The sequence below is a fragment of the Balaenoptera ricei genome, chromosome 19, assembly GCF_028023285.1.
Source record: "Balaenoptera ricei isolate mBalRic1 chromosome 19, mBalRic1.hap2, whole genome shotgun sequence".
In the NCBI taxonomy this organism is placed as follows: Eukaryota; Metazoa; Chordata; class Mammalia; order Artiodactyla; family Balaenopteridae; genus Balaenoptera; species Balaenoptera ricei.
Window position 1 is genome coordinate 3,384,032 of NC_082657.1, and position 27,509 is coordinate 3,411,540.

Here is a 27,509-nt window from a genome sequence, read left to right on the forward strand (position 1 = left end):
AGCTAAATCAAATCCCTTTCCAAAGACTTTCTGGATGCCCCACCCAGCAATGCTCACTTACATCTTATCAGCCACCCCTAACTGCAAAGATGACTAGGTCTCTTGCTCGCTCTTTAGCTGGTTGGGTGTTTTGCTGCTCCAAACAAAAGCAGGGTTCTATTTTTGATGGGCAGGCAGTTAGTGGTCTCTGACCCAGTCTCCCCTAACCCACATCTTATTCTTATCTTTCTGAGGTTATTTTCACCAGCCTTGAGGAGGGCCTGCAGTTCCCAGGTTAAGCATCAAACTTCCAGTGCTAGCATTGAGAGAAAACAGCAGGCTTGAGAATTGAAAAAAACCTTCATCATGGAAAAGAGAAGGGCAGAAGAGAATTGTAATGAGTGGAATATAAAAATGCCTGTACAGAGCTGATGTCTACCTATGAGACAGGCCAGGTACACCATCTCAACAGCTACGAGAGGCAGAGATAAAGAGACTAAGCCTAGGTCACAGAGCTAGAAAGTGGGCAGAGGCAAGATCAAATCCAGGACTGCCTAAACCAGAGCTGGAATTCCTAACAATTGTAGTAGAATAGAATTTGTTAAATAGAGGTTAAAGTCTAAGCATAGGAACCTAAAGATTCCTAATAGAACTTATGGTGGGAGCACATCCTGTAGTAAGTTGTATGGGTTGAGCAGATACCCCAGATTGTGTCTCCCATAAATAAAACTCACAAAAATACAGACATATTTACACCAAAGCTTACAGACACAACAAACACAAGCATCCAAAAACAGCATACACCCAGCCACAGACATGATCACAAATACACAGTTATCACAGTTATGCACAGGCACAGAAACACACATAAATACAGACACCGTAACAACATACGAATAATTTAAGCTCGCTGGAGAAGAAGGTGGGTGTGTACCTTGAGTGGGAAGTGTGGAGTTTAGGGACTACACATCCCAAGAGCCACCGGGACTGCTATCCCCTTTGTATCCATCCCGACGGTCTCCAGGCCTCACGGGATTTGTAGTTTATTATTATTACTATTATTATTTTGCACAAGCCCAGGGACTTCAGAGTGGGTAGGGCTGCTCCGACATCCCTTGGGAAAAAAGAATCTTGCTTCTGTTTGGATTTCAGCGCCGTTATGCTGAAACGTTTGCGCTTTTTATGGGTATTTGTTCCGGTCTAAAAGTGCCTGCCTCTTTCCCAATGAGAATTTAAGTGCAGAGTGCTTAACATAAGGATTATATCATGCTTTATGGTGCTATGTATGAGGCAATTCACCCTCCACATCTCTTCGATCTCCTCGCCCTGGACTACAAATCCCAGCATGGCTTGCGATGATGTAGAGCCCGGTTGTGGACCCCGTCTCTTCGGTTCATTTCCCGATGTGATCCAGGGGTTCCATCAGGGACTTGGGGTGCTTTGGGGCTCTGCCTAGGACCAACTGTGCCTTTAGGGGCTTGGCCCCGAGGACTACGTTTCCCAGCGTGCCCAGCGGCCGATTGCCGTGACCTTTGTACCGCAATCTTTACTTCCCAGCATGCCCTGGGAGGTCACCCAGGGATTGTCTTGGTCTAAGGGTTGCGGATTCAATCTCCCGTAGTGTCCTGACGTTTCCCACGACCTAGGGAATCCATTCATTCATTCATTCATTCATCCAAAATACTATTTCCGATCGCGGAGCAAGTAGTGCACACGGAAGACAAAATTTCTTGTCCTCTTGGGGCTTATTTCTAGATGAAGCGAGCAGACTAACCCAAAATAAATAAATTACATGGTATGAGGAAAGCGGGTAAGGTGTGTGGAAAAATTAGTTCTATACCTTTTAGGACTCCCGGGCTGTCAAGTCTATTTCCTACTAGGTCCCCAGGGGCCAGTTCTTCGTCCTTTTAATGCTGTGAACTACATTTCGCAGCATGCCCTGGGGGGGGCACACCTGTAGCCTTTAGACTCCATTTCCCAGCACTCCCAGGGGAATCCTCTCAATCATGTTTCCTTTCGACATCTCGGAGCTGCGAACTTCCCAGTGTGCCTCGGGGCCGATCGTGGCCGGAATGTTGCCAAGAGCAATTTCCGTGTATGGACTCCATTTCCCAGCGCTCCCCGCGGCCTTCCCTGAGGCGGTTGCCATTCGCCTCTCCAGGCTGCGGACTCCATTTCCCAGCGCGCCCCGGACGGCGTGGTGACGTCACGCGCCGGGCGGGGGCCCGTGGATCCTTGGGCGGCGCGGGGCGGCGCGGGACGGTGCGGGGCGGGCGGCAGATCACGGCGGCCCGTGGGCGGGCGGCGGCAGCTCAGGGCTTGGAGCTCGGCGCTCGCTCGCTCGCTCGTTCACTCACGGGCGGGCGGGCGGCGCGATGTCGGGCGAGGATGGCCCGGGGGCGGGCCCCGGGGCGGCGGCGGCAGCGGCCCGCGAGCGGCGGCGGGAGCAGCTGCGGCAGTGGGGGGCGCGGGCGGGCGCCGAGCCGGGCCCCGGGGAGCGGCGCGCCCGCACCGTGCGCTTCGAGCGCGCCGCCGAGTTCCTGGCGGCCTGCGCGGGCGGCGATCTGGACGAGGCGCGCCTGATGCTGCGCGAGGCCGACCCCGGCCCGGGCGCCGAGCTCGACCCTGCTGCCCCGCCGCCCGCCCGCGCAGTGCTGGACTCCACCAACGCCGACGGCATCAGCGCCCTGCACCAGGTCAGCGCCCCCGCCCGGGCCCGTCCCGGGGACCTGAATCGCCCTGGGTCTGCGCCACCTCGAGCACCCTCCCTCCCCTGTCCGGAGTCACCGTTGCCAGTCCTGGTCTGCGCCGTCGCTGCTGCTCCGGTCCCTGCCATCCCGTGCTGGCCCTCTTTTCCGCCCACCCACCTCGAGCTCCCTTCTTCCGATCCTGAGAGACTTGAACTGACCCTGGTCTTTGCCACCCTGCGCCGCCCTCTCCCTGGACCCGAGCCATTGCTGACGGCCTCAGTCCAGTCCGTCCTAGTCTTGTCACTTCGCGCTGCTCTTTCCCGACCTTGAGCTCTCTTTACTAGTCTTGCCTGTGCCACCTCCATCGGTCCCACCTCTACCTTGTCATCTAATGCTGGACCTCTTTCCTGAGTCTGTGACACTTACAGCTCTACCGGTGCCCACAGCTTCCCCCTTCCAGGCAGGTATCACTTTCCTGGAGCAGCTTCCTTCTCTTTCTTGGGCCTGTGCTGCTTCCCCCCCTTGGTCTCTGGTTTGGGCCACCTGTTTGGCTAGGCCCAGGGCCTTCCATGCCACTTCTTTCATCCTTGGTCTGTGCCATCTGTTGCTGTCTAAGGATGCTCTTTCCTGAGCCCCTGCCTTCAAGGCTCTGTATTCTTTTTTTGGCCGTGGCACGCAGCACGTGGGATCTTAGTTCCCTGACCAGGAATCGAACCCATGCCCCTTGCAGTGGAAGCGCGGAGTCCTAACCACTGGACCGCCAGGGAATTCCAGCTCTGTATTCTTGAAGGGGATGCTCCCTGGGTCTGGGTCACCTCATGCTGTCTCCCCGCCTCCCTTCACCCTCATGGCCTCTTCATTCTCCTTCTGTGGGCTGTGCCACCTCTTGTCTCCCACTGTAGGCCTTCTCTCAGGGATGTTTCTTCTTCTCCAGGCACCTCCTCTCTGCCTCTCCTCTTGCCTTGGCCAGACCTGCATCATCACCCTTTTTTTCTGGGCACGCTCAAAGCACCCACCTCTTCCTGGCTTCGGGACACCTCTCTGTCCTTTGGTCACCTTGCTTTCTCTGCCTGGATCCCCTCCTGTGGATGTGGGCAGATTCTTTCTCCCGCAGCATGTGCCATCTCTCCCAGCCCCCCGTCATATCACCTTCCCAAGGGGTCTAGCACCCTCTTGCTCCTCTGTGTCCACCCTGGGGACCCCATGCCGTTCCACAACACTCCAATTGCTGTCTCCAGGGTTCCTCTGAACTAGGGCCCCCCAATGTCCCACAACCAGAGTTCTCTCTAGTTCTGCGTGTTATTATCACTCCCCCCCCATCTCCAGTGGGACCACCAGGCACAAGCCACAGAAGAGCTCTGTCCCCTCCCTCTGTCCCTGAGGCTGTCTGCCTCCTACTCTCCTCGAATTGGTCCAGTCCCCAGCCCTCTTCTGTGTGGGAACCGCTAGGGTTTGGTTACTTTGGGGCCCAGAGAGGACCCTGGGAAGGAAACCTTGGCAGGGGGCAGGGGAGTGGGGTGGAGGCAGGAAGAGGCCCGCTTCTCAGGTTCCCGGGAAGAGGAGCAGCTCAGGAAAGCAGAATAGTCCTGAGTTCTGATCTCTGCTCCTCAACTTTGTGATCTCAAATGAGTGTCTTTTCTCTCTGTGCCTCAGGTTTCTTATCTGTTAATGGGGCCAGTAGTCAGCCCCTCCCTGGCAGGGCTCTGGCAAAGGAGGAAAAACACCCTTCAGGAAGCGGCCGTGGGCATCCAGTTGGGGAGTTGCAGCCCCTGGTCCAAGTGCTACCCCTCCCCCCTTTCCCTTTCCCTACCCCCAGGCCTGTGCCCTGCAGAGGCCCTAGTGCTCTCTGGGACATTTTCCTCCATCTAGAGGAGGGTCTCAGAGCTTGGCACGCCCAGGAAAGGGGCCTCAGGTTTCACTGTCCCCCTTCCTCCGCCACCGTCCCTGCCCCTGGCTCCCCTCGACCTTCCCGAAGGGGTTCTTGGCCCTGCGTTGCAGGCCAAGCCCCATTCCCCACCCTCTCCCTTGGCCCAGACCCTGCAGAAGACCACCCCGGCCTGGCCTGCTAGGTGGGGTCCCTCTCCCACTCCCGCCACGGGCGAGCACTCGGTAAGCTCCCTTGCCAGGCCTTTGCAGGAGGCGTGAAGGATGAGGGCATCTGAGGTTCAGAGAGGGCAAGTCCCCGCCTAAGGTCACACAGCCAGCAAGCGGGGGTGCTGGGGTTTGGGTCAGGTGTGGGTGTCTGGTGACCAGCTCGTGCTGGTTTGCCCAAGACTGGCCTGGTTTTAGCACTGAAAGTCCCAGGTCCCAGGAAACCCCCAGACAGGCAAACCGGCACAGTTGCTCACATTATCTGGGTGAGTCCTGCGGCTGTGGTTTCTGTTCTGCATGGAGCAGGTCCCCAGGCATCAGCTCCCTGCTCTCGTCGTGTCCCTAGGAGTTCTCGAGCCTCGGCCCCAACCTCAGGCTGGTTTGTCAACTGCTAGACGAGGCTGGTATATTCTGTCCCCTCCCTGAAATTACCTTGTAATTAGTGGCCAGGGGCCTGGGGTGTGGAATAGGAAAGACTGTGAGCCAGGATTCTTAGGTCTAAACAGCGAGGGGTGGGGGAGTCTGGACCCCTGAGTCTGAGGGAGGAGGGGCTGGGGGCCTAGATTCTTGGATCCCTGGTGCCCAGGCCTCAGGCATCTTTCACATGGATGCCTGTGCCCGGCCAGGTCCTTGAAAGGGAAAGGCCCATCTCCCTCCTTGCCCCCCTCCCCCATCACCATGACAACCGAGTGGAAATAAACGGAGCCCAGAGTTCATCCCGTTCCCAGGGCACGTGTGGCCCCCCTTTCACAGCCTGAGTTTCCATGACTTCATGCTCTTGGCCCTTGTAGCTTCCTCCCCCTCCTCCAGATGGACGGTTTTGGAGAGGTGAGGGAGCTGGAGGTTAATCTACCCTGAGGACCCAGGAGTCCAGGTCCACTCCTATCCCTCAGCCCTTGCTCAGGTCCCAGTGCCCACCCAGTGTTCACACGTGCCCGGGGCTAAATCCCTTCTCTGGCCCCCGCTTGGTGTGCCAACTTGGGCAAGAGCGCTTGTCTCCTGGAGCTTTGATTCTTCCTGCATCAAACAGGACCCTGACAGCCGTAGGATTGGGGAAGATGCCCGTGGAAGCCCCTTGGTGCAGCGCCCTGTGCCTAGGAGGCCCTCGGTGCAGGGGAGCTGCCCCTCCTCGGGCCCCAGGTCCAGGGCACACGCTAACTCAGCCATGTCTCTCAGTGGAGGAGGCCTGCCCGGGACCCTCACTCTGTCCCAGGTTTCCAGGGACCTGGTGACTTTACCAGCCCTGCACAGCCTTGGGCCCCAGGGGTCCAGCAGTCTCCCCTCCAGGTACAAGGCAGGGCCATGGTCAGTTCTTGTAGAGTATCTGTTGGATCTGAGGGAGGGGTTGAGGGCCTGGACCCCTGGGTCTGAGGGAGGAGGGGCTGGGCCTCTTCCCTTTGGTTCATCACTGGAAGCCCCATCCTTCGGTGGTGACTGTGGGGGACGTCTCATCTAACAAGCACTGTTCAGGATTCCTACACCTGGATGTGAAGCCCCCCTCTCTTCTCTGTCCAGTTCCTCCTCTCATGGTCTCCAGTAAGCCCCAGATGCCTGGCTGACCTAAGCACTGGGAAGCCGGGGGCTTTTAAACAGCTGGGTGGCTGGAGGGGCCTCCGGGGACAGGGTTGGTGCTTTCCAGGGCCATCTGGGTCTTCTCCTTGACTGTCAGGGCCGCTTGGCCCTGCATCTGCCTAGCGGTCCCGGCCGGGGGTCCTGCCTGCAGGGCACGCGGGGTCCGGACCAGGTGAGGGTGACACCGTGTCCCGCCCCCCAGGCCTGCATCGACGAGAACCTGGAGGTGGTGCGCTTCCTGGTGGAGCAGGGTGCCACGGTGAACCAGGCAGACAACGAGGGCTGGACACCCCTGCACGTGGCCGCCTCCTGCGGTTACCTGGACATCGCCAGGTGAGGCGGGGAGGGTGGGCGGGGCCTGATGAGAACGGGCCCGGACCCCTCGGCTCTGACCTCGCCCTGCCCCCAGGTACCTGCTGAGCCACGGGGCCAACATCGCGGCGGTGAACAGTGATGGGGACCTGCCCCTGGACCTGGCCGAGTGTGACGCCGTGGAGGGGCTGCTGAAGGTGGAGATTGCCCGCCGAGGTGGGCCTCGGGGGCTGCTGCGGGGCGGGCCCTCCGTTCCAGAGGACCCTGACTCTCTGGGCCTCCGTGTCCCTACATGGGAAGCGGGGTGTGAGTACCTACCCCCGGGGTTACCTAGAGTAGTTGGAGGAAGTGCTCGGCACAGAATAAGAGCTCAAACCACTGTTGGCCTGCAGTGTCACGTTATCCTCAAGTGACTGAGGAAATTGAGGTAGAGGCTTGTCCAGGGGTTCGTTACGCGATTGCAGGTGATCTCAGGAATTTTGCTGGGGTGCGGGCAGGGGAATGCACAGGCTTCTGGGGGACTGGTCTCTCCCTTGCTCAGGATCACTGAGCCCCAGTGTCCTTAATATGGGGCCCAGGACCCCTCAAAACTCTGTGTCTGGCCATGCTCATTTTTCTAGGGGGAGTGTGTGTTACTTCTAGCAGGTTCCCACCTTCCCCCCGCCCCGCTAAAAATAGCCGTCTGGGGCCAGTTGGTGTGCAGTGTGCGTGGGGAAGGCTGTCGCCTGGCTGAGCTGGGGGCGGAGGACACGGGGCAAGTCGGGTGGGCGATGGCCAGCAGCTTCACCGCTTCACCCGGTCTCCCGCCGGAGCCCTGGGTCACAGTGCAGCTGTGGAGGTGACCGTCTCGTCCCCAGAGCGAGGGTGGCGGCAGCAGTGCCTCGCGGGTGGTCGGGGCTCAGTGGGTGGGAAGGTGTGAGCGCAGGGCCCGTGGGCCTGGCAGGTCTGGAGGGCTGCGCAAGAGGTGCAGGCAGGCTGGTGAAAAGTAGATGCCGGGGCGTCCGAGGTGACGCCCAGACTGCCGGCTTGGCTCTGGGCGGGAGGGACAAGGGCCCGCCCTTGGGCAGCTGTGTGTCGGTGGCCGTGAGAGCCACGCAGGGTATGGAGGTGCTGGTGGGAGAGCCGAGGTGGGCGGCTGAGGTCCAGGAGCCCTGCTTTGGTTCAGGTGGAGGGGAGTGGGAAGCAAAGGAAAGACAGAACCGGGGTTTTCTCCCTCCCCTTCTCCACCTTTTTATCTCAAAAAACTTCAAACTCAGAGGCAGGTTTCGATAGCAGTCCGATGAGTGCCCACATGACCTTCACTGAGATTTACCAGGGGTTTTCAGCAGCTTCATGGAGATAAAATTCAGTGTGTACAGTTCACCCTTTGGAAGTGTACGATCTGGTGTTTGTTTGTTTGTTTTTAGTGTGTTCACACTAAATGTGCATCCATCACCACATTGATTTTATTTTTTAAATTTTTATTATTTTTTAAAATTTTATTTTATTTATTTATTTTTGGCTGTGCGGGCTTCAGCAGTTGTAGCACGCGGGCTCGGTGGTTGTGGCACGCGGGCTCTAGAGCGCAGGCTCAGTAGCTGTGGCGCATGGGCTTAGTTGTTCCGCGGCCTGTGGGATCTTCCCAGACCAGGGCCCGAACCCATGTCCCCTGCATTGGCAGGTGGATTCTCAACCACTGCGCCACCAGGGAAGTCCCCACATCGATTTTAGATGATTTTGATCACCCCAAGAGAAACCCCACACCCCTGAGCTGTCATCCCCAGCCCTGCATCCCCCTCATTGGCTTTGTGTCTCTAGATTTGCCTATTCTGGACGTTTTGTATCAGTGGAATCATAAAGTATGGACTCAGGAGTTTTTAACTTCTTGGCACGATTGCCCGTGCACCCTCCCTCTCCTCTGGGAGCGGACCTCCCTGGGTCCCTCCCTGCACCTGGTTCTCAATGTCACGTCCAGCTCCCTCCACCTGGATCAGCCTTCGTCCTTCCCACCCTCCCTTGTTTCACACACAGGTCCCTCAGCTTGGACCTGGCTGTTTCTTCAGTTCTGCAGTTTTGGCAGGAACTTCTCAGCGAGTCCCTCTGGGAGACAAGCTCTGTCTCTCTGTCCCGTTACTGGTGATGTTAGCCTTGAACCTCGTTCAGGGGGGTTGCCCAGGTGACTCTGCCGTGGCGGCATCTTCCTCCCTTAGTTAAAAAGTAGTCTGAGGGCTTCCCTGGTGGCGCAGTGGTTGGGAGTCTGCCTGCCGATGCAGGGGACACGGGTTCGAGCCCTGGTCTGGGAGGATCCCACATGCCGTGGAGCGGCTGGGCCCGTGAGCCACAATTGCTGAGCCTGCGCGTCTGGAGCCTGTGCTCCGCAACAGGAGAGGCCGCGATGGTGAGAGGCCCGCGCACCGTGATGAGGAGTGGCCCCCGCTTGCCGCAGCTGGAGAAAGCCCTCGCACGGAGGCGAAGACCCAACACAGCCATAGAATAAAAAATAAATAAATTAATTAATTAAAAAAAAAATTAAAAAAAAAAAAAAGTAGTCTGAGATTGGGGCTTCCCTGGTGGCGCAGTGGTTGAGAATCCGCCTGCCAGTGCAGGGAACACGGGTTCGAGCCCTGGTCCGGGAAGATCCCACATGCCGCGGAGCAATTAAGCTCATGTGCCACAACTACTGAGCCTGTGCTCTAGAGCCCGTGAGCCACAACTACTGAGCCCACATGCTGCAACTACTGAAGCCCACGCGCCTAGAGCCCATGCTCCGCAGCAAGAGAAGCCACCGCAATGAGAAGCCCGCGCACTGCAATGAAGAGTGGCCCCTGCTCGCCGCAATTAGAGAAAGCCCGCGCACATTAATGAAGACCCAAGGCAGCCAAAATAAATAAATAAAAATTAATTAATTAATTTTAAAAAAAGTGGTCTGAGATTGGGATAGACACATAATACACTAATATGTATAAAATAGATAACTAATAAGAACCTGCTGTATAAAAAATAAATAAAATTAAATTTTAAAATTAAAAAAAAAAAAGTAGTCTGCAGGGCAGTGCTTGGAGGCCACCAGGGGGCGGGTGATCTCTCGGACATCCTGTGTGTTTCTGCAGGAAGTGCCCAGAGCTCACACCACCTTCTCACAGCAGCCCATGTTCCCCTTCTGCGGGGCGAAGGTTGGGGGATGTTGCCTTAGGGCCGACCAGGCGCACAGGCCTGTGGTCCCACTGGGAGGCCCCTCTGCTGCACTGCCGGGGGTGGGAGGCACCTGCCGACACCACCGCAGCCACTGCCTCGGGAACCGGGCGGCTCCTGCCCCACAGCTCTGCGATGCTTTCCCTCACACGGAAGCCTCAGCGGAGTGCGGTCGGCAGAGTCTCTGTATTTTAACCACAGTTTAAAAAAGAAGACAATTTATGGGCGTAGGTAACCGAGGTCTAGGAGTTACATGGACTTAAGGTATGGTTTGATCGAGGTGCACAAAGTCAAAAGCATCCCTCCATCACTGCTGAACTCTGTGCTGACTTCATCCTTAGGCAGGTTCTCTCCCGGAGGTATTGATTCTTAGCATGGCTCCTATAGCAGGGCAGGCCGATACCCCAGCGGAGCTAGAACTGGACTCCTCAGTAGTCCCATCCACAGTCCTCCGCCTGACGCTCTTAGGGCCACCTTGGTCACAGGCTGGCCCCTGAGCCAGTCACGGTGGCCAGGAGGAGGGTCAGGCCTGGCGAAGCGGCCACCCATGGAGCCGGGCTGCGGGCTCAGCCACGTCGGAACCACGTCGGCTGAAAGCAGGGGCCAGGAGGAGGCAGAAGTCTTCACGGAGGCGGGAGGCCAGATGCCTGCAGGTCCAAGCAACGTCTCCACCGCAGATGCTGTTCCCACAGCCCGGGCCGCAGGGACACAGCCCAAGCACAGGACTCTCGGGCCGCTTGCTCAGAAGGGCCACGCTCGGACCCACAGGGGCTTGGAACTGGGCAGGGAGGACACGTGAAGTGTTTCTGAAGCGTTTGAAGCCATCCCTTGGCATCCCAACATCAGGACAGTGGACGTGGGGCAGTTACTCTCAGAGACGGGCAGCTTTGACAGTCAGTTCAGTGATGGCGAGGCAGGGCGCTCTTATCCCTGGCCCGCAGGAGTGCGGGTGATTCCAGCCACCGTGGGGACCAGCTGGACGGCATGGATTACAGCTGGAGATCCACATTCCCCGTGTTCCAGCAGTTCCGCTCCTAGGCCACCCGATGGAACCATCCAAACTCGAGGCCTCAGTGTTGAGAGGATGTGGCCGGCACCAGAGGGCGAACGGATCAGTCCGTCATCTATAAATGAGTGATCCAAGCAGTGGTCGGCAAACGTTTTAGGCAGTGAATTTTTTTTTTTTTTTTAGCCACACCGCACGGCATGCGGAACTTCCCCGACCAGGGATGGAACCCGTGCCCCCTGCAATGGAAGCTCAGCGTCTTAACCACTGGACCGCTGGGGAAGTCCGTAGGCAGTAAATATTTTAGGCTTTGCGGGACATGCTGTCAGGTTGCAACCACTCTACCCCGCTGCTGTGGTGGGGAAAACAGCCAGGGAGGATATGTAAATGAGTGGGTGTGGCCGTGTTCCAATAAAACTTTACTTACAAACACAGGTGGCTGTCCAGAAGGGGCAAGTCCGCAGTGACAGGAATTGGATTGCTGGTTGCCAGGGGCTGGGGAGGGACTGCTTAATGGGGTACGAGGTTTCCATTTGGGGTGATGAGAAAGTTGAGGTACAGATAGGGTCAATGGTTGCGCGTTGTGAATGTCCTGAAAGCCGCCGAGTAGTACGCTTTAAAAGAGTGAAATCGGTAAATTTTATGTTAACCAAACAGGTGGCCTGCACGTGCAGGCCGTAGTTTGCCGACCCCCATCAAGAGCTCTGCTAATAAACATGGGCAAATCTCGGCAAAGAGCAAAATTGCCGAAGGATGCGTTTGAACACGCAGGATGCTAACTGATTGCTGAATAAAAGGTTGGCAAACTCTGCCCTTCCCTGCCCGCAGCAAGGCGCCTGCATCTATAATAGGACCGAATGTAGGTGATTCCCTTTAAGGAGGTCGGGGAGGAGAGAGGGCGGGGGTTGTCCCTGAGTCTCCGGCACTCCCCGGGCCTCCACCCCAGCCTGGGCCTGCGGGATGGGCCCTAGCCAGCCAGCCATTCCTGGAATAGCTGCCTCTGGGAGTCTCCGCCAGCCAGGGGACCCTAAGGTAATCCACTGGAGTTTAGTCCGAGTGCCCAGGTGCCACCGGGTGGCGCCAGTGCGCAGCTGGACCCGGACAGATTCGGTCCCGGCGGGGATTGCGTTTCTGGGATCCTCCGGGTAGCCCCGGGGCAGCGTTTACAACCTTGCGGTGAGTGTGTAACCAGGTTCACGGTCATGAAAGCAGATTCGTGACGGTGGTTAACCTCTGGGGCCGCGGGGAGGGGCACGCTGTCATTGCCTCTGTCGCCTCGTACTGCTGTCAGCCAAGCGGCCGTACGCCGCACCTTCGCCAGTGCTGTCCAGTGGAAAGCCAGAGTCAGCCGCAAGCGTAATTGAGAATTTCCAAGTAGGCGCGTGGAAAAACAAAAACAGGTGAAGTTAATTGTAGTAATATATTTTACTTAATCCAGTACGTCCAAGACATTACCATTTCAATATGCAATCAATATGAAAGACTACGCGTGAGCTGCCGCACACTCTTTTTTTCTATGCTTCGAAATCCAGTGTATTTTACAAGGCGTCTCGGTGGGAAGTAGCCGCGGTTCAGGGGCTCCGTAGCTGCACGTTGCTGACGGCTGTTGAGCAGGACGGCTCAACTCTGTGCAGCACTTGGGCGAGTGAGAAATTTCACAATCGAAAAAATAACAGCCAGTGATACACTTCCCAGGAGAAAGAGTACACATTCCCTGGAAGAGACTGTTTTTGACTCCCGTCTCAATAGTTCATAACGTGAAAGTACAGATTCTCAGTGACAGTCAAAAGGTAATATTCCAGCCTCAACAAGGCTACCTGTTTTTTTGTTTGTTTGTTTTGTTTTTTTTGTTTTTTTTTTCACACACACACACTGTATTTTATTTTTACAAGAGATAAATAGACTGACACCAAGCATTGTAAATGGATGACCACAACAAAAGCAACAATGATTGCAATTACCAAACATGAAACACACTCATACTATGTCATAATATTGACATTCAGTCCAGTAATCCTCCACTGTAACAGCTCCTTTACTTTGCAGTGAAAATTGATTTGTATATTCTTTGCCTCTGAGTCCTTGTGGGATTTTTTTTTTTTTTTTTAAATTCAGACAGAAAGTCACAAAAATTATACTCATCCTCATCAGTTCACTCAGTCCCATGTAATTAATTTTTTTTTTCATCTTGATCTTTTGTTAGCACTTTTATGAGTTCATCAGTTTTTCATTAGAGTTCTGAAAATGCTTATTCATTCAGTTCAGCAGTACAGTCAGTTACCAGAAACCTGTACTTGTCAGAGTCTTTTCCATGAATTTCTTGAAGATGAAACCCTTTTATAGGAACATATTTGCAAAATCATCAGAGTACACCCAGAACTGTCTGTAAATGACAAAAGACTTAAAAATGACCACGGTTAAAGATTTGATGAAAGTTCATAATAATGCAGTTGACAAGAAAATTAGTTATTTCTGAGATATACATTTTAAAGTAATAACTAGGATTATTACTTATAACATTATACCAGAACATATAAGATTTTTAGAAATTTCATGTAATGTAGGCTGCCTGTTTTGATCCACAGTCAACTTATGTTTAAAGTCATAACTTGCCTTTTGCATCCATAACGCAGTACAGTTTTCCATGAGACCAATTGACTACAGTGAAACTGGCGAGTGAGGAAGCATGCTTGCCTCGCACAGATTGTGCAGGTGACAGCAGGGAACAGCACCTGGTGGGAAGGTGCCGTTGCCCCAATGGTACGGGCACTGTTTAGTGGCTTTTTGCCTGGTTTCTCCTACTCATGAGTGATAACGGTGACAAAACACACAAAGATGCTGGGCTAAGGACTGTATCTGTGGTGATAGGAAGTGTAAGATGTACGATTCCTGCGCCCTCCATCCTCCCAGCCCCCAGCAGTGACTCAGAGACCCTTAGTGGAACCCAGGGCTTCACGGAGCATGGTTGGGAAGTGACAGAGCTAGTTCAGGTCCTCTGAGCCCCTGAGGAGCGCTCAGAGCAGAGACACCAGGCCAGGTGCCACTCTGTGCTTCCTGGGTCTCAGGGTGGGTGTCCCACCTATCCCCCCTTCTCGTCCTCCCAGGTGTGGATGTGGAAGCAGCCAAACGGGCCGAGGAGGAGTTGCTGCTTCACGACACAAGGTGCTGGCTGAACGGGGGCGCCATGCCAGAGGCCCGGCACCCCCGCACGGGGGCCTCTGCCCTGCACGTGGCCGCCGCCAAGGGCTACATCGAAGTGATGAGGTGAGCTGGGCCGGTGTAGACCCTCCCTCTTCCCCTGCCCCTTGCTCTGGGGCAGCCTGTTCCTTCTCACTGTCTTACACCTTCCTGTGGATTTTGTCCATTCCCTCCCTTTTCTATTTTATGTACCTAAGGCCATGCATTTCCCTCTAAATACAGCCTTAGCTGCATCCCTAAGTCTTGATGTGCATGCTTCTCCCTGTCCTTCAGTTTAAAACGTTTTCCAACTTGTAGTCTTCCTTGACCCAGGGATCATTTAGAAGTACGTCGTTAATTTCCAAATACATGGGATTTTCTAGTCGTAGTTGAATTACATGCATGCCTCATTTTATTGTGCTTTGCCAATAGTGTTTTTTTTTTTTTTTTTTTACAAATTGAAGATTTGTGGCAACCCTGCGTTGTCAGGTGAAGGTGAACGTTTTTTAGCAATAAAGTGTTTTTTAACGTATGTACTTTTTTTTTTTTAAGACATAATGCTGTTGTACACTTAACAGACTTAACTTTTATATGCACTGGCAAACCAAAAAATTAATATGACTCGCTTTATTTCAATATTTGCTTTATTTCGGTGGTCTGGAACCAAACCCTCAATATCTCCGAGATCTGCCTGTACTCACTTCCTGGCTTACTTGCACTGTGGTCAGAGAACAGTTTCTCTGTGATTCCAGATTTCTGGAATTCATTGAGGTTTGCTTCATACCCCAGTCTGTGTAAGCTGGAGTGCTTCATAACCCAGTCTGTAAGCTGGAAAAGAATTGTGTTGTTAAGTACAGCATCCTATATAGGTTAATAGGTCCATTTTGTACTCATGCTATTTAAATCTTCTATATCCGTAGTGATTTTTTTTCCCCATATGCTTATTCTGTCAGTTGCTGTGAGAAGTGCAGTAAAATGTCTCACTATGATTGTGGATTTTTGCTGTTTCTCCTTGTAGTTGTGTCAGTTTTTGTGCTGCATGTTTCAAGGCCAGGTTATTTGGTGCATCTATATTTTAAATTGTTGCACTGTGTACTCTCTTCTCATCCTCACCTTGGTCTTGTCCATTTCTGAGTGCCTCACCCCTTCCTGTCAGTAGTTGGCTCTACTTCTTATTGTCAGGCTCCCCTGTTCTCTCTTTATTTTTTCCCTCTCTCTCATGTGATGTTATACTTTATGTTTAGTATATAAATGGAGTCCAGATGAATCTCTCCATCTCTGCTCACCTCTGTGTTAATGAATTTTTAGAAAGGTCTTCCAGGGGAATTCCCTGGTGGCCTAGTAGTTAGGATGCTGGGCTTTCATTGCCGTGGCTCAGGTTCAGTACCTACCTGGTTGGGAAACTGAGATTCTGAAAGCTGCACGGTGCGGCTGGGGGAAAAAAAAAAGAAGCTTTTCAGTGAGGAACTTAAGATGACGCCCAGCAACTCCAGGCTCATGTCCTGGCTGCTTCCCCTAATTCAGAGGTAGAGTGCCTCGTCCTCCGTAGTTCCAGCGAAAGTCCTGGGTCTGATACTCACTGGGCTACCTTGCACACCTGCTCATCCCAGGGCTGATCCCTGTGGCAAGGAGGGTGGGACACTGTGAATGGTCAGGCCCGGTGATGTGCCCAGCCCTGGAAGCTGTGCCCTCTTCTACCCATGGCTTCCACCCCTGAGTCTCAGGTGGCTGCTTCAGCTCCTGCCATTGCATCTGTGTCCCAGCCAGCAGGAAAAAGCAGGGGGCAAAAGGAGCAAATGTCCATTTCTTTTAAAAGAACAGTCCAGAAGTGGTGTACATACTGAATACTGACATCCCATTTGCCAGACCCTTCTCAGCTGGCCACTCCTAGCTGTGAGGGAGACTGGGAGATTCTACTTCAGCAGGTGACCCACTGAAAGCTGGGTGCCATTTTTTTTTTTTTTAGAAGGGTCTTCCCAGGGCAGGGGGCCTCATCTTCATTCAGGGCTCTGCAGTGGCTATTTATTTATTTATTTATTTACTTATTTACTTACTTACTTATTTACTTATTTACTTATTTACTTACTTACTTACTTACTTATTTACTTACTTACTTATTTACTTATTTACTTACTTACTTAACTTATTTACTTATTTACTTATTTACTTATTTACTTACTTATTTACTTATTTACTTACTTATTTACTTATTTACTTACTTACTTATTTACTTATTTACTTACTTATTTACTTATTTACTTATTTACTTACTTACTTATTTACTTACTTACTTATTTACTTACTTACTTATTTACTTACTTACTTATTTACTTATTTACTTACTTACTTATTTACTTATTTACTTACTTATTTACTTACTTATTTACTTACTTATTTACTTACTTATTTACTTATTTACTTACTTAGTTATTTACTTAGTTACTTACTTAGTTACTTAGTTACTTATTCACTTACTTACTTATTTACTTATTTACTTACTTATTTACTTACTTATTTGCTTATTTACTTATGTATTTACTTATTTACTTACTTATTTACTTATTTACTTACTTATTTATTTATTTACTTACTTATTTATTTAATTTAGCTAGCTAGCTAGCTAGCTAGCTAGCTGCACTGGGTCTTAGTTGCAGCACACGGGATCTAGTTCTCTGACCAGGGATTGAACCCGGGTCCCCTGCATTGGGAGCACAGAGTCGTAACCACTGGACCACCAGGGAAGTCCCTGGGTGCTATTATTAAAGGTGGAAGGAGAGTGGATATTCATGGACAGCCTCATTCTCTGCCACAGAACTGAAACGCTTTGGCCTTAGAGATACTCACTGACTATAATTTCATTTCCGCCCCTTAGTATGGGTTTACAACCAGATCTATGGACTGCATTTTTGGAAGAATGTAGCTGACATTCTCCTCGTTAAAGATGAGTGGCAGAGTAAAGGCGTACATTTCTTTGATGCTATTCACTCAACACTTACTGGGCACCTGCTGTATGCCAGGCCATCGTTTAGGTACTGGGGATGTAGCAGCAAACGAGACAGACCTGGGCCCATGTGCCGTTCGCAGCCTTGTCGAGGAGACAGACAGACAAGTGACTGAGGAAGCCGGTCACATCACGTGGCCCTGAGTGCTCAGAGAGGGGTCCTCAGCCTCCACCCTGGTGACGTGGGGCTGGGTAACCCTGGGGGCCTGTCCTGCTCGTGGGGGTGGGCCACTGAGCAGCGCCCCTGACCTCCACCCGCTAGATGCCGGGAGTCACACCCCACCGCCGTCACGACAACGAGGCACATCTCTGGGCGTTGCCCAGTGTCCCTTGGGGGTCAGCGTCGTCCCCAGCTGAGAACCACTGGCCTAGAGGGATATAAACAGGGAAGTTGGGGAGAGCGAGTGCGGTGGGGAGGTCCCCTTCGAGATTCGGTGAGGGGGTTGTGACTGCCGAGAGGGTGGCACTGATGCCTTGAGAACACTCGCTGGGCAGAGAGAACAGTGGAGCCAACGTGGGCGCGTGCTTGGGGGAGGAGCGGGGTGCCCGCATGGCTGGAGCAGAGTGAGCTGGGGGGCCCCACAGAGGAGCTTTTGTTTAAAACGGTTCTTTACAAGGTACCTCATCTCTCTGCCTTTCCCACCTTGCTTTAGCTCTTTCTCACTGACACAGAACCTAAATGCAGTTCTCTAAAAGCAGGCGTGTCTACCCTAAGCTGAGTTTGCAGAATTGCCCTGGACCAGATCGTGGGGTCTAAGGTGGTGATTATCTCCCGGGAAAGAATCGTCTAAGCCAGGGGTTCTGTCTCGGCACTGGTGGCGTTTGGACCAGATCGTTCCTGGTTGGGTCTAAGGTGGTGATTATCTCCCGGGAAAGAATCATCTAAGCCAGGGGTTCTGTCTCGGCACTGGTGGCATTTGGACCAGATCGTTCCTGGCTGGGTCTAAGGTGGTGATTATCTCCCGGGAAAGAATCGTCTAAGCCAGGGGTTCTGTCTCGGCACTGGTGGCATTTGGACCAGATCGTTCCTGGCTGGGTCTAAGGTGGTGATTATCTCCCGGGAAAGAATCGTCTAAGCCAGGGGCTCTGTCTCGGCACTGGTGGCATTTGGACCAGATCGTTCCTGGCTGTGGCACCATCCTCTGCGCCGTGGGATGTTTAGCAGCACCCCTGGCGCCGACCCACTGACGCTTCTGGCACCCACCCCTACGTTGTGACATCCAGAAACGTCTCCAGACACGGCCAGACGTCCCCAGGCGGCAATGTGGTCCTGGTTGGGAACCGCTGCTCTGAGCCGGAGGGTTCCTGGAACAGTGCTGCCCCCAGGCCGCCCCTTCTGGGGTCTCATCCTTTCTCTAGGCTTGGGTGCTGGGGAACCCCTGCCCTCACCTCCCCTGGAGCTGTCTCACAACCAGGGGTGACGCTCAAAAGAGTCGAGCACTTTAGGTACAAGAAGCAGGGTTCCAGAGGCCACCTGCTAGGCCAGGGGAGGCGTCAAAGCAGTGGCAGAGGGGGCCACTTCGGGGAGGGGGCGCCTTGGGGCCATGGCGCTTTACCCCCTGGCCCAGGACTGTTTTCGGTGCAGCACAGCTGGCCGACCTTAGCTCTCAGCCCTGAGCCCCTGCCCTGGTCCTTGACCTGAGCGTCCCTGGCCCCCAGGCTGCTCCTTCAGGCCGGCTATGACCCGGAGCTGCGGGACGGGGACGGCTGGACACCCCTGCACGCCGCAGCCCACTGGGGCGTGGAGGACGCCTGCCGCCTGCTGGCGGAGCACGGTGGGGGCATGGACTCGCTGACGCACGCGGTGAGGGCCGGGTCCGGGGGCCCCGGGGACCGGTGGGGGGTGGGGGGTGGGAGGGCCCCTCCACCTCGTCCTCACCTGCCTTTTCCCCTCCCCACCCAGGGGCAGCGTCCCTGTGACCTGGCAGATGAGGAGGTGCTGAGCCTGCTGGAGGAGCTGGCCCGGAAGCAGGAGGACGTGAGTGTCTGTCTGCAGCCAGGAGGGAGGGCCTCCACGTCCCTGGGGACCTGCTCTTCCCTGGCCGGTGACCGGGGCCCAGTGGGGAGCCAGGAGGAGGGGCATAGCTGGGCACTAGGGGAAGGCGGGGCCTGGGGCCCCAGGGGACCTTGGGATGCCGATGGGAGTCATCTATCCAGGCTTGGGCTGGGCCTTGTCACCCCTGGGACTCCCCCCCCACCAGCACTGGGCCAGGCCTTGTCGCTGGAAAAACGCAGAATGAAGGGGTGAACGGTGTGGACTTGGGGTTTGAATCCCAGCTCTGCCATGGATTTGCTGTGTGAGCTCAGGCCAGTCACTTAACCTCTTTGGGCCTCAGTTATCTCATCTGTAAAATGGGGATAGTACGGCGCACTTTATGAGTTACACGTGGTGTTACGTGGAGTATGTATTATGCTATGAGTGGTGTGTATGTTACTAAACAAAAGCATTCAGAACCCTGCGTGGCACACAGTAAGCACTCTTAGGTAGCAAGAAACATCTCCTGAGGCCTTCTGGGGGCCAGGCCCTCTACCTGGAGCTTCTGGTGAGTGGCAGGTAGACAGGGCCAGATCCCCGTGTTTAAAGCTTGGCTGTGGCAACATTGAGGGAGACGGTCCCGTTTCCGGCTTGGCGGACTTGGGCAGCGTCCTGGGGACTAGGGCTCGCACACTGTTGAGGGAACAGTATGTGCAAAGGCCCGGGGGTGGGGAGTCGTATGGTACCCGGAATTAGGAGAGGGGCAGACCCTGAAGAGCCTCGAATGCCAGGGAGGAGCAGCGTGAGGGTGAGGAGGCTGGGGGCCCTGGGGGGGCGTTTAGTGGGTGGGGCAGGGTCTCTGAGAGGTGGGGGCACAGACGAGGCCTGGGGGTGTCTGGGAAGGGAGACCTGCAGCACAAGGGGTTTGCTAGGAGGGGCGTGGGAACTGCTGTGCAGGCTCCGAGGCGTGGAGACACAGCAGTCTGGGAACTGCGCCCTGAGATGCCATTTGGGGGCTGGGCCTGACAGCGAGCCTTAAGGGAGGAGGCCGGGCCTGGCAGCCCGTGTCCGGGCGTGCTGAGGGGTCGGGGAGAAGTTTGGGCAGGTCGCCCCTGGGAGGTAGAGGCCAGGAAGCCTGGGGGCCCCTGAGTACTGGACGACATACTTGAGACCCAGGGCGCCATGTCTAGGAGAACTCAGCGGGTGCACAAATCATCCCATTCGTTCCCCCCTGTACCACCTCCACCCCGGCACGGTTGTGTGTGGGACCCAGGAGGGTCTGCGTGCTCTGCCCCTCCCCAGCGGCCCCCTTCCCCTTGCAGCTTCGGAACCAGAAGCAAGCCTCCCAGAGCAGGGGCCAGGAGCCCCAGGGGCCCTCCAGCAGCAAACACCGAAGGTAGGGGAGAGGCGCCTGCAGGGTAGGTGGGCTGGAGGCTCCCCAGGGCTTGGACCCCAACGCCTTCCCCTTCCCACCAGGAGCTCTGTATGTCGTCTGAGCAGCCGTGAGAAGATCTCCCTCCAGGACCTGTCCAAGGAGCGCCGGCCTGGAGGGGCAGGGGGGCCCCCAATCCGGGACGAGGATGAGGGAGAAGAAGGCCCCTCAGGTGAGGGGCTGGGGGGCTGGGGTCCTGAATCTGGAGAGGAGGGGTCTGAGGGAGGAAGGGCGGGTGCTCAGAGGCAGCTGGCTGATCCTTGTGACCTCTCCCGCTTCCTACACTGTAGAGCCACCCCCTGCAGAATCCAGAACCCTCAACGGGGTCTCCTCCCCGCCACCCTCTAGCCCTAGGAGCCCCATGGTGAGTCTGGGTTCCCGGAGGCGGTGCTGGCCTGGGAGGTTAGGGGGGGCGTAGCCGTAAAGGCTGTGAACCTCTTGTCAAGGCAGGTGGGGTGAAGACTACAGTTCCCAGAATCCTCTGGGACAACTGACTGCCTTTTCCTGGCTGTGCCTGTCCTCCCCACCCCCCAGTTGTAGTTTGTGGTGGTCCTTTTGGGGGTAACACTTGAAGTTCTTGAGAAGTAGGACCCTCTCCCTGTAACTGAGACCCTTCCCTTCTCCAGACCCCCGACGAGGCCCCCTTCACCACGCGCTTTGGCCTCCAGAAGACGGGGAGCTCCGGGGCCCTAGGTCCTGCGGAGAGGCGGGGCGCCGAGGGTGCCCCCGGGGCTGGGCTGCAGCGCTCCGCCTCCTCCTCGCGGCTGGAAGGGACCTCCACTCAGGTGAGCAGGGTGCGGGGCAGGGGACCAGACCCTGCCTAGTCAAGGAGAATAGCCCCCTCCTCTCCTCTCCCCGCAGGCCAGGGAGCCCCGTCTTGCCAGAATTACCCCCACCCCCTCCCGGAAGGTGCCGGAGTCCTCTGCCCCGTGAGTCTGACGGCCCGGGTCCCGCCGGGAGTGGGGCAGGTCTGGGCCCCTGTCTTGTCAGCCTTTGCTCTCTGGGGTCTGGTCCCTGCCTCCCACTCTTGGCCTCAGTTTCCCTTTTGGTGCATCAAGTAAAAGCTCACAGTAAAACTCCAAGGCCACCGTGATCCGGCCTCCGGCGGCCCCCACCCCCCTCTCCATCCCTCCACCCTCCTTTCTGACGCGGGCTTGCTCCTGCCCGGGCCCTTCACTGTGGCTCCCCGCTCACCCCCACAGGGCTTCCTTCCTCCCTCTCTCAGGTTTGTTTGAATGTCAGCTTCTCAGGGAGGCCCACCAGCCCCACTGCCCCAGCATCCGGACATGTACACCTCCGGTCTCCCGTCCTTGCTCTGTCTTTTTTCTCCAGAGTACTTTATCCTCCTGATGTATCATGTGGTGTCCTGATCTTTCTGTGGTTATCCTTTCTTTTGCTTGCATCTTTTCTGCTCAGATTTGACTCATGGGGGCAGAGATAATTTGTTTCTTTTTCTTTTGCTCCTTGCTGTATGTCTGGTGCCTGCCATGTAACGCGAGCTTGAGTAATATTTGCTGATTGAATGAATTCACACAGGTCTGAGATCTCCAGGCCTCCTCCTCCCTTGGATAACTCCACTCCTCCCTCCAGGATTCCGGAGCCTGAATCCCCAGTGAAGCCAAATGTCCCCGTAGCCTCTGCAGCGCCCCCAGCGGACTCCCGGGACCGCCGGAGGTGAGGTGAAGAGGCCTGGGGGCAGGAAGCAGCTGTCTCCCCAGCTGGGAGGCAACTGCATTACCCAGGAGTCCCAGGGTTGGCGTTGAGGTCCTCTGGCCGAACTTGACTCCCCCTGAGAGTGTCAGCCATGGGATGGGACAGGGTCCAAAGGAACCCTCTCTGAGGTCGGGGCCCTTCACGCAGGTCCTACCAGATGCCTGTGCGGGACGAGGAGTCTGAATCTCAGCGGAAAGCTCGCTCTCGCCTCATGCGCCAGTCCCGGAGGTCCACACAGGTGTGGGATGGGGGATGGGCCCCTGGGTCTGAGGGGGGAGGGGCTGGGGGCCGGACCCCTGGGTCTGAGGGAGGAGGGGCTGGGGGATGGGCCCCTGGGTCTGAGGGGGGAGGGGCTGGGGGCCGGACCCCTGGGTCTGAGGGGGAGGGGCTGGGGGCCGGACCCCTGGGTCTGAGGGATGAGGGGCTGGGTGCCTGGACCCCTGGGTCTGAGGGAGGAGGGGCTGGGGACCCGGACTCCTGGGTCTGAGGGAGGAGGGGCTGGGGGCCGGACCCCTGGGTCTGAGGGAGGAGGGGCTGGGGGATGGGCCCCTGGGTCTGAGGGAGGAGGGGCTGGGGGATGGGCCCCTGGGTCTGAGGGAGGAGGGGCTGGGTGCCTGGACCCCTGGGTCTGAGGGAGGAGGGGCTGGGGACCCGGACTCCTGGGTCTGAGGGGGGAGGGGCTGGGGGCCGGACCCCTGGGTCTGAGGGAGGAGGGGCTGGGGGATGGGCCCCTGGGTCTGAGGGGGGAGGGGCTGGGGGCCGGACCCCTGGGTCTGAGGGGGAGGGGCTGGGGGCCGGACCCCTGGGTCTGAGGGATGAGGGGCTGGGTGCCTGGACCCCTGGGTCTGAGGGAGGAGGGGCTGGGGACCCGGACTCCTGGGTCTGAGGGAGGAGGGGCTGGGGGCCTGGACCCCTGGGTCTGAGGGGGGAGGGCCTGGGGGCCTGGACTCTGTCCTGAAGGGGCTGGGCCCTGAGTCCTGGACCCCCGCTGACTGCCCCTTCTCCGTGCCAGGGTGTGACTCTGACAGACCTTAAAGAAGCAGAGAAGGCTGCAGGAAAGGCCCCAGAGCCAGAGAAGTCGTGCCTGCAAAGCCTGGTGAGAGGGTTCAGGTGCCCGGGCAGGGGGTGGTACAAGACGCCCTCGTCCTCTGACCCCCGTGCCCCTCTCCCGCAGGACCCTTCCCGGCGACCCCGAGTCCCTGGGGTCGAGAACTCTGATGGCCCTGCCCAGAGAGGTGAGGTCTGGTCTCTGGGAGGTGGTCCTCCTGGGCCCACCGGCTCCCTCCTGCTACAGCCTTACTGTTTTCCTGGGGGTCGGGCCCAGAGACCCTGACCCTGCAGGAGGGAGCCCTGCACAGATCACTGGGCTGACTCCTGCCCTTCCCCCAGCAGAGGCGCCCGACGGCCGAGGGCCAGGACCACAGGCCCCCGAGGAGCATCGCACAGTCAGCAAGGAGCGGCGGGGACCTGCGGAGGTGAGGGGTGGGGCCCAGGCGGGGCGAGCTGGGGCTGTGGGCCGGCCTTGGAGGTGGGCTGGGGGTGGAGCCAAGCTGAACCCCACCTCCGCCCACAGGGGGAGGAGGCGGAGCCGGCGCCTGCAGACCGCAGCCCAGGATCCAGGTACAGGGTGGTCAGGAAGGGCTTGGGCTGTCTGTGGGGCCGTGGGCGCGCCCCATGACGCCCTCCTTGCCCTCACCCCAGCACTCCCGAGGGCGGCCCCTCTTCCCGCAGGCAGCGGGACCTCAACCCAGAACCAGAGCCAGAATCGGAAGAGCCTGATGGAGGCTTCAGGAAGGTTCGCGATCCCACCCCACGATCGTGCCATTAACCCCCACTTGCTGGCTTTTATATACCTGCCCGCCTGCCCCCTACCTAGTGGCGCTGCCTGACCGATCGGGGCATCCTGCTCTTTTCCGCCCCACCTGAGCCGCAGTCACCCCCCTTCCCCGCAAACATGCGGCACCTCAGCCGGCAAGCCTGACCCCCGTGTCCCTCCTCCTGGGGCCCCCAGCTGTATGCAGAGCTGCGCAGTGAGAACGAACGACTTCGCGAGGCCCTGACCGAGACCACACTGCAGCTGGCGCAGCTCAAGGTGGAGCTGGAGCGTGCCACGCAGGTGAGGACGCCGCGGCCCTGGAGGTGGTGGGAATTGGCCGGCGTGCCAGTGCTGGCTCCGGATCCCTGGGAGGTAGGGCCAGAGCGTCGAGGGGAGGGGCCTGAGTGGTGGGGGTACTAGGACCTTTGGGAGGCGGAGCGTGGGCAATGAGGGGCAAATGAGGGGCAGAGCTAGGATCTCGGAGGCGGAGCCTGGCCCAAGAGCGGCTGGGCTTGTGGTCCTGAGCAGTGGGTGGGGAGGTCTGGGCCAGCCAGGAGTCTGCCTTTCCCCCCTCTCACTGCTGGCTTCCCCCTTCTGGCCATTGCGGTTTGGACGCTTCTCTGACCCCTGCTCTTTTTGTGTCCCCACCAGAGGCAGGAGCGATTTGCAGAGAGGCCCGCCCTTCTGGAGCTGGAGAGATTCGTGAGTAAGGGTGGCTGGAGTGGGGCCAGCTGTGTCCCCAGCCTTACGAGCTCAGGCGGGCCTGGATGAAGAGGGCCACACTGACCTCCTAACCCGCCCCTCTGCCCGTTCCCCACCTCTCTCAGCCGTACTTGACCTCCGGCCCTCCCCCACCCCCAGTCCCTCGTCCTCACCTTCCCCTGTTTATTCCAGGAGCGCAGGGCCCTGGAGCGGAAGGCAGCAGAGCTGGAGGAGGAGCTGAAGGTGAATGTTAATGGGGAGCTGAGGGCAGAGGGCCAGGGTGGGCAGTGGGTGCAGCCTGCCCGGGGCCACCTGGCTGACCCGTCCCACCTCGCAGGCCCTGTCCGACCTCCGGGCTGACAACCAGCGACTCAAGGACGAGAACGCAGCCCTGATTCGCGTCATCAGCAAACTCTCCAAGTGACTCTGGAGGAGGCCCTTCCCCCGCACCCGTATTTATACAGCTGCTTCTGCCACGTGCACCCCTTCCTTTGCGTGAACACGAGTGACAGGGCTCCCGGGGAGTCTGTGAGACTCCCCTTGGGACCTCCAGACTGGGAGGGGGTGCAGAGTCCCCAGGAGCCAAGGGGGGCCCTCCGAGGCCAGGATGGAGGCGGAGGCCGAGCCAGGTAGGGGGACGTCGCTGAGGGGGGACGGGCTGGAGGCGGGACCAGGAAGGAACCGAGGACCAAGGAGCGCCAGGACCAGAGTGGCCGCCCAGAGGTCCCCCCTCACGTGTGATGCCACCCTCATCACCCCTCCCACTCCTGAACAGGGATCCGAGAATGTGCCAATAGTCCCTCCGGCCTCGGCCAGGTGGGCCTGTATATAGGGTCCGTGTGCAATAGGGAGGGATGTCTTCTATTTTTTGCTGCCCCCTCGCGGCCCACTCTCCGGGGCAGGGGGAGAAGGTATTTTCGAGATAAAGCACAGGCACCACAAATAAAAGCCGTGAAGTTGCCACTCAGTGGCTGCGTCCTTGGCTGGAGGTGGGGCACTGCTTCCCGCTTCCGTGCTGGGGCTGTGCCTGCCCGTCATGGGGTGGGACGGGGCTTCAGGAAGAGCGGCTAGTTGGAGCAGAGGTCCCAACCCAGGGCCCACGTGGTCACAAGTTGGCTTGGTACAGAGCAGGAAGGGTCAGCCGAGCGAGGGGTAGGGGCTGTGAATATTAGGTTGGGGAGCTTGGGTCTTGCCATCACTTCTTTTGCAACAAATTTGAGTCAGCTGCCAACATTTAAAACTTGGGGTAGTTCACATATAAAAGTCCGGGGTTTTGACTTTTCTGAGTAAACAGGACTCCGACAGTGCGAGCTGTTCAGTCCTGCTCGGCGGCAGTTGGCTGGAGCCAAGTAGGAGCAATCCTCCAAGTTGGGGCATTCATTCATTCACTCGCCCATTCGTGGTCCTGTTCTGCTTGCCTGGCCGTGTCCTACGTGTTGGTGGTACAGTAGTGCATGAGACAGGGAAAGATCCGGTACATTTTAGGAGGAGAGGCATGAGGCACCCAGGGACAAGATAAATGTGTTGCCAGTGGTAGCGCTGCGGAGAGAAAGCAGAGGGGGCGGCGGGGGTTAGGGAGGCTGGTGTGCGCGTGTGCAGGAGTGCGTGCCTGGCGGAACACTCTGATTGGCCCAGAGGGGGCGTGGCAGACCACGGGGGTCCGGGATTGGTCCAAAACGGGGGCCTGTCTGATTGCAACACCGAATGTCAGGCTGTGACATTTTGTACAGGGTGGTCAGAATAGGCCTTACTGGAAAGCTGGCACTGGCAGATACTTGAAGGCGTCTGGGAACGAGCCATGTGGGTATTTGAGGAAAGAGGCTTCTGGATGAGGAGAACAGCGTGGGCAAAGGGATAAAAATGTGCCTGAAATGTAGGAAAGTAGCAGGGGATGAGGTTGGAGAAGTAAGGGCTGGCCCTGTAGGAGTGTGGCCCTGGTAAGGACTTTTTTTTTTGGCCGTGCTGCGTGGCTTGTGGGATCTAAGCTCCCCGACCAGGGATTGAATCTGTGCCCCCTGCAGTGGAAGCGCAGAGTCCTGACCACTGGACCGCCAGGGAAACCCCAGGGGAAAACTCTTGTTTTGGGGAACTGCTTGCTTCCGTGGTTCTTTGGTTAGAAACAGGGGCTGGGGCACCAGGCAAGAGGCTGAAAGACGATTAGACACCTGCTAGGGCTGAGAGTATTCCGGGTGAAACGAACAGCATGAACTGAGGCGTGGAGACAGGGAGAGGGAAGCTGGGCACGGTGCCCGAGAAGCTTGTAAGCTTGGCAGGCTACAGGCCCTCGGCTGCCGAGCCGGAGCTTGGATTTTATCTGGTGGGACATGGGGAGCCAGGGGAGGTGTGTGAGCAGGGGAGAGGGTGGGGTTGAGGTGGGAAGGAATCTTGGAGAGATGATGGGTCTGGTTCCAGAAGGAGGCCGAGGCATGAGGGCGGCAAATAGGGGCTGAGGATCAGCTCCTGCCTGCCTAGGGCTGTGCCTCTGGTCCCTTCCCATCTGATTTTGGAGGGCGCCATCTGGTGGCTCGGATAGAAGCTGAGCTCCGGGGGAGAGGCCAGCAGGAATTGGTTGGGGTGGGGAGGGGAGCTTGTCAGGGGGCATTTTGGGGAAGCAGAAGCGTCCACGCTGAACCAGGTTGGGATCCAGAGAAAACCAGTCCCAAACCAGCCTCGCCACCCACCCAGATGACGGGAAAAACTTGCTGGCTGGCCAGAGGGAAAAGGAGCTGTTGCTGAGGAGGTAGGAAGCTTCCTGTTAGGCTGTCGTCTCACAGGATGAAGAGTGGCCAGGAAGCCTGTGACTCATTCAGGAGGCAGCCACTTCTCCGTAGCTGGACCCCTGGCTGGAGGTGGGGAACAAGGTGTAAAAGTG

At 56.8% G+C, this 27,509-nt stretch overlaps 1 protein-coding gene across 4 annotated transcripts; it reads left to right on the forward strand.

The window, feature by feature from the left end:
• Positions 1-2,251: 2,251 nt before the first annotated feature.
• PPP1R12C (protein phosphatase 1 regulatory subunit 12C) lies at positions 2,252-25,604 on the forward strand. Of its 4 annotated transcripts, none has more exons than XM_059905674.1 (22): positions 2,252-2,675; positions 6,535-6,665; positions 6,742-6,860; positions 13,926-14,085; positions 18,659-18,803; positions 18,903-18,977; positions 20,297-20,370; positions 20,451-20,578; positions 20,697-20,770; positions 21,033-21,191; positions 21,268-21,335; positions 21,943-22,080; positions 22,267-22,357; positions 23,132-23,215; positions 23,294-23,354; positions 23,509-23,594; positions 23,693-23,739; positions 23,821-23,914; positions 24,131-24,235; positions 24,587-24,637; positions 24,830-24,880; positions 24,975-25,604. In XM_059905674.1, the coding sequence occupies exons 1-22, from the start codon at positions 2,355-2,357 to the stop codon at positions 25,059-25,061; spliced, it is 2,349 nt and encodes a 782-aa protein (XP_059761657.1). In that variant the 5' UTR covers positions 2,252-2,354; the 3' UTR covers positions 25,062-25,604. The 4 variants fall into 4 exon arrangements, with proteins under 4 accessions (XP_059761657.1, XP_059761658.1, XP_059761659.1 ...); XM_059905675.1 differs by having other exon boundaries at positions 23,512-23,594; XM_059905676.1 differs by having other exon boundaries at positions 2,482-2,675; positions 23,851-23,914.
• Positions 25,605-27,509: the final 1,905 nt, after the last annotated feature.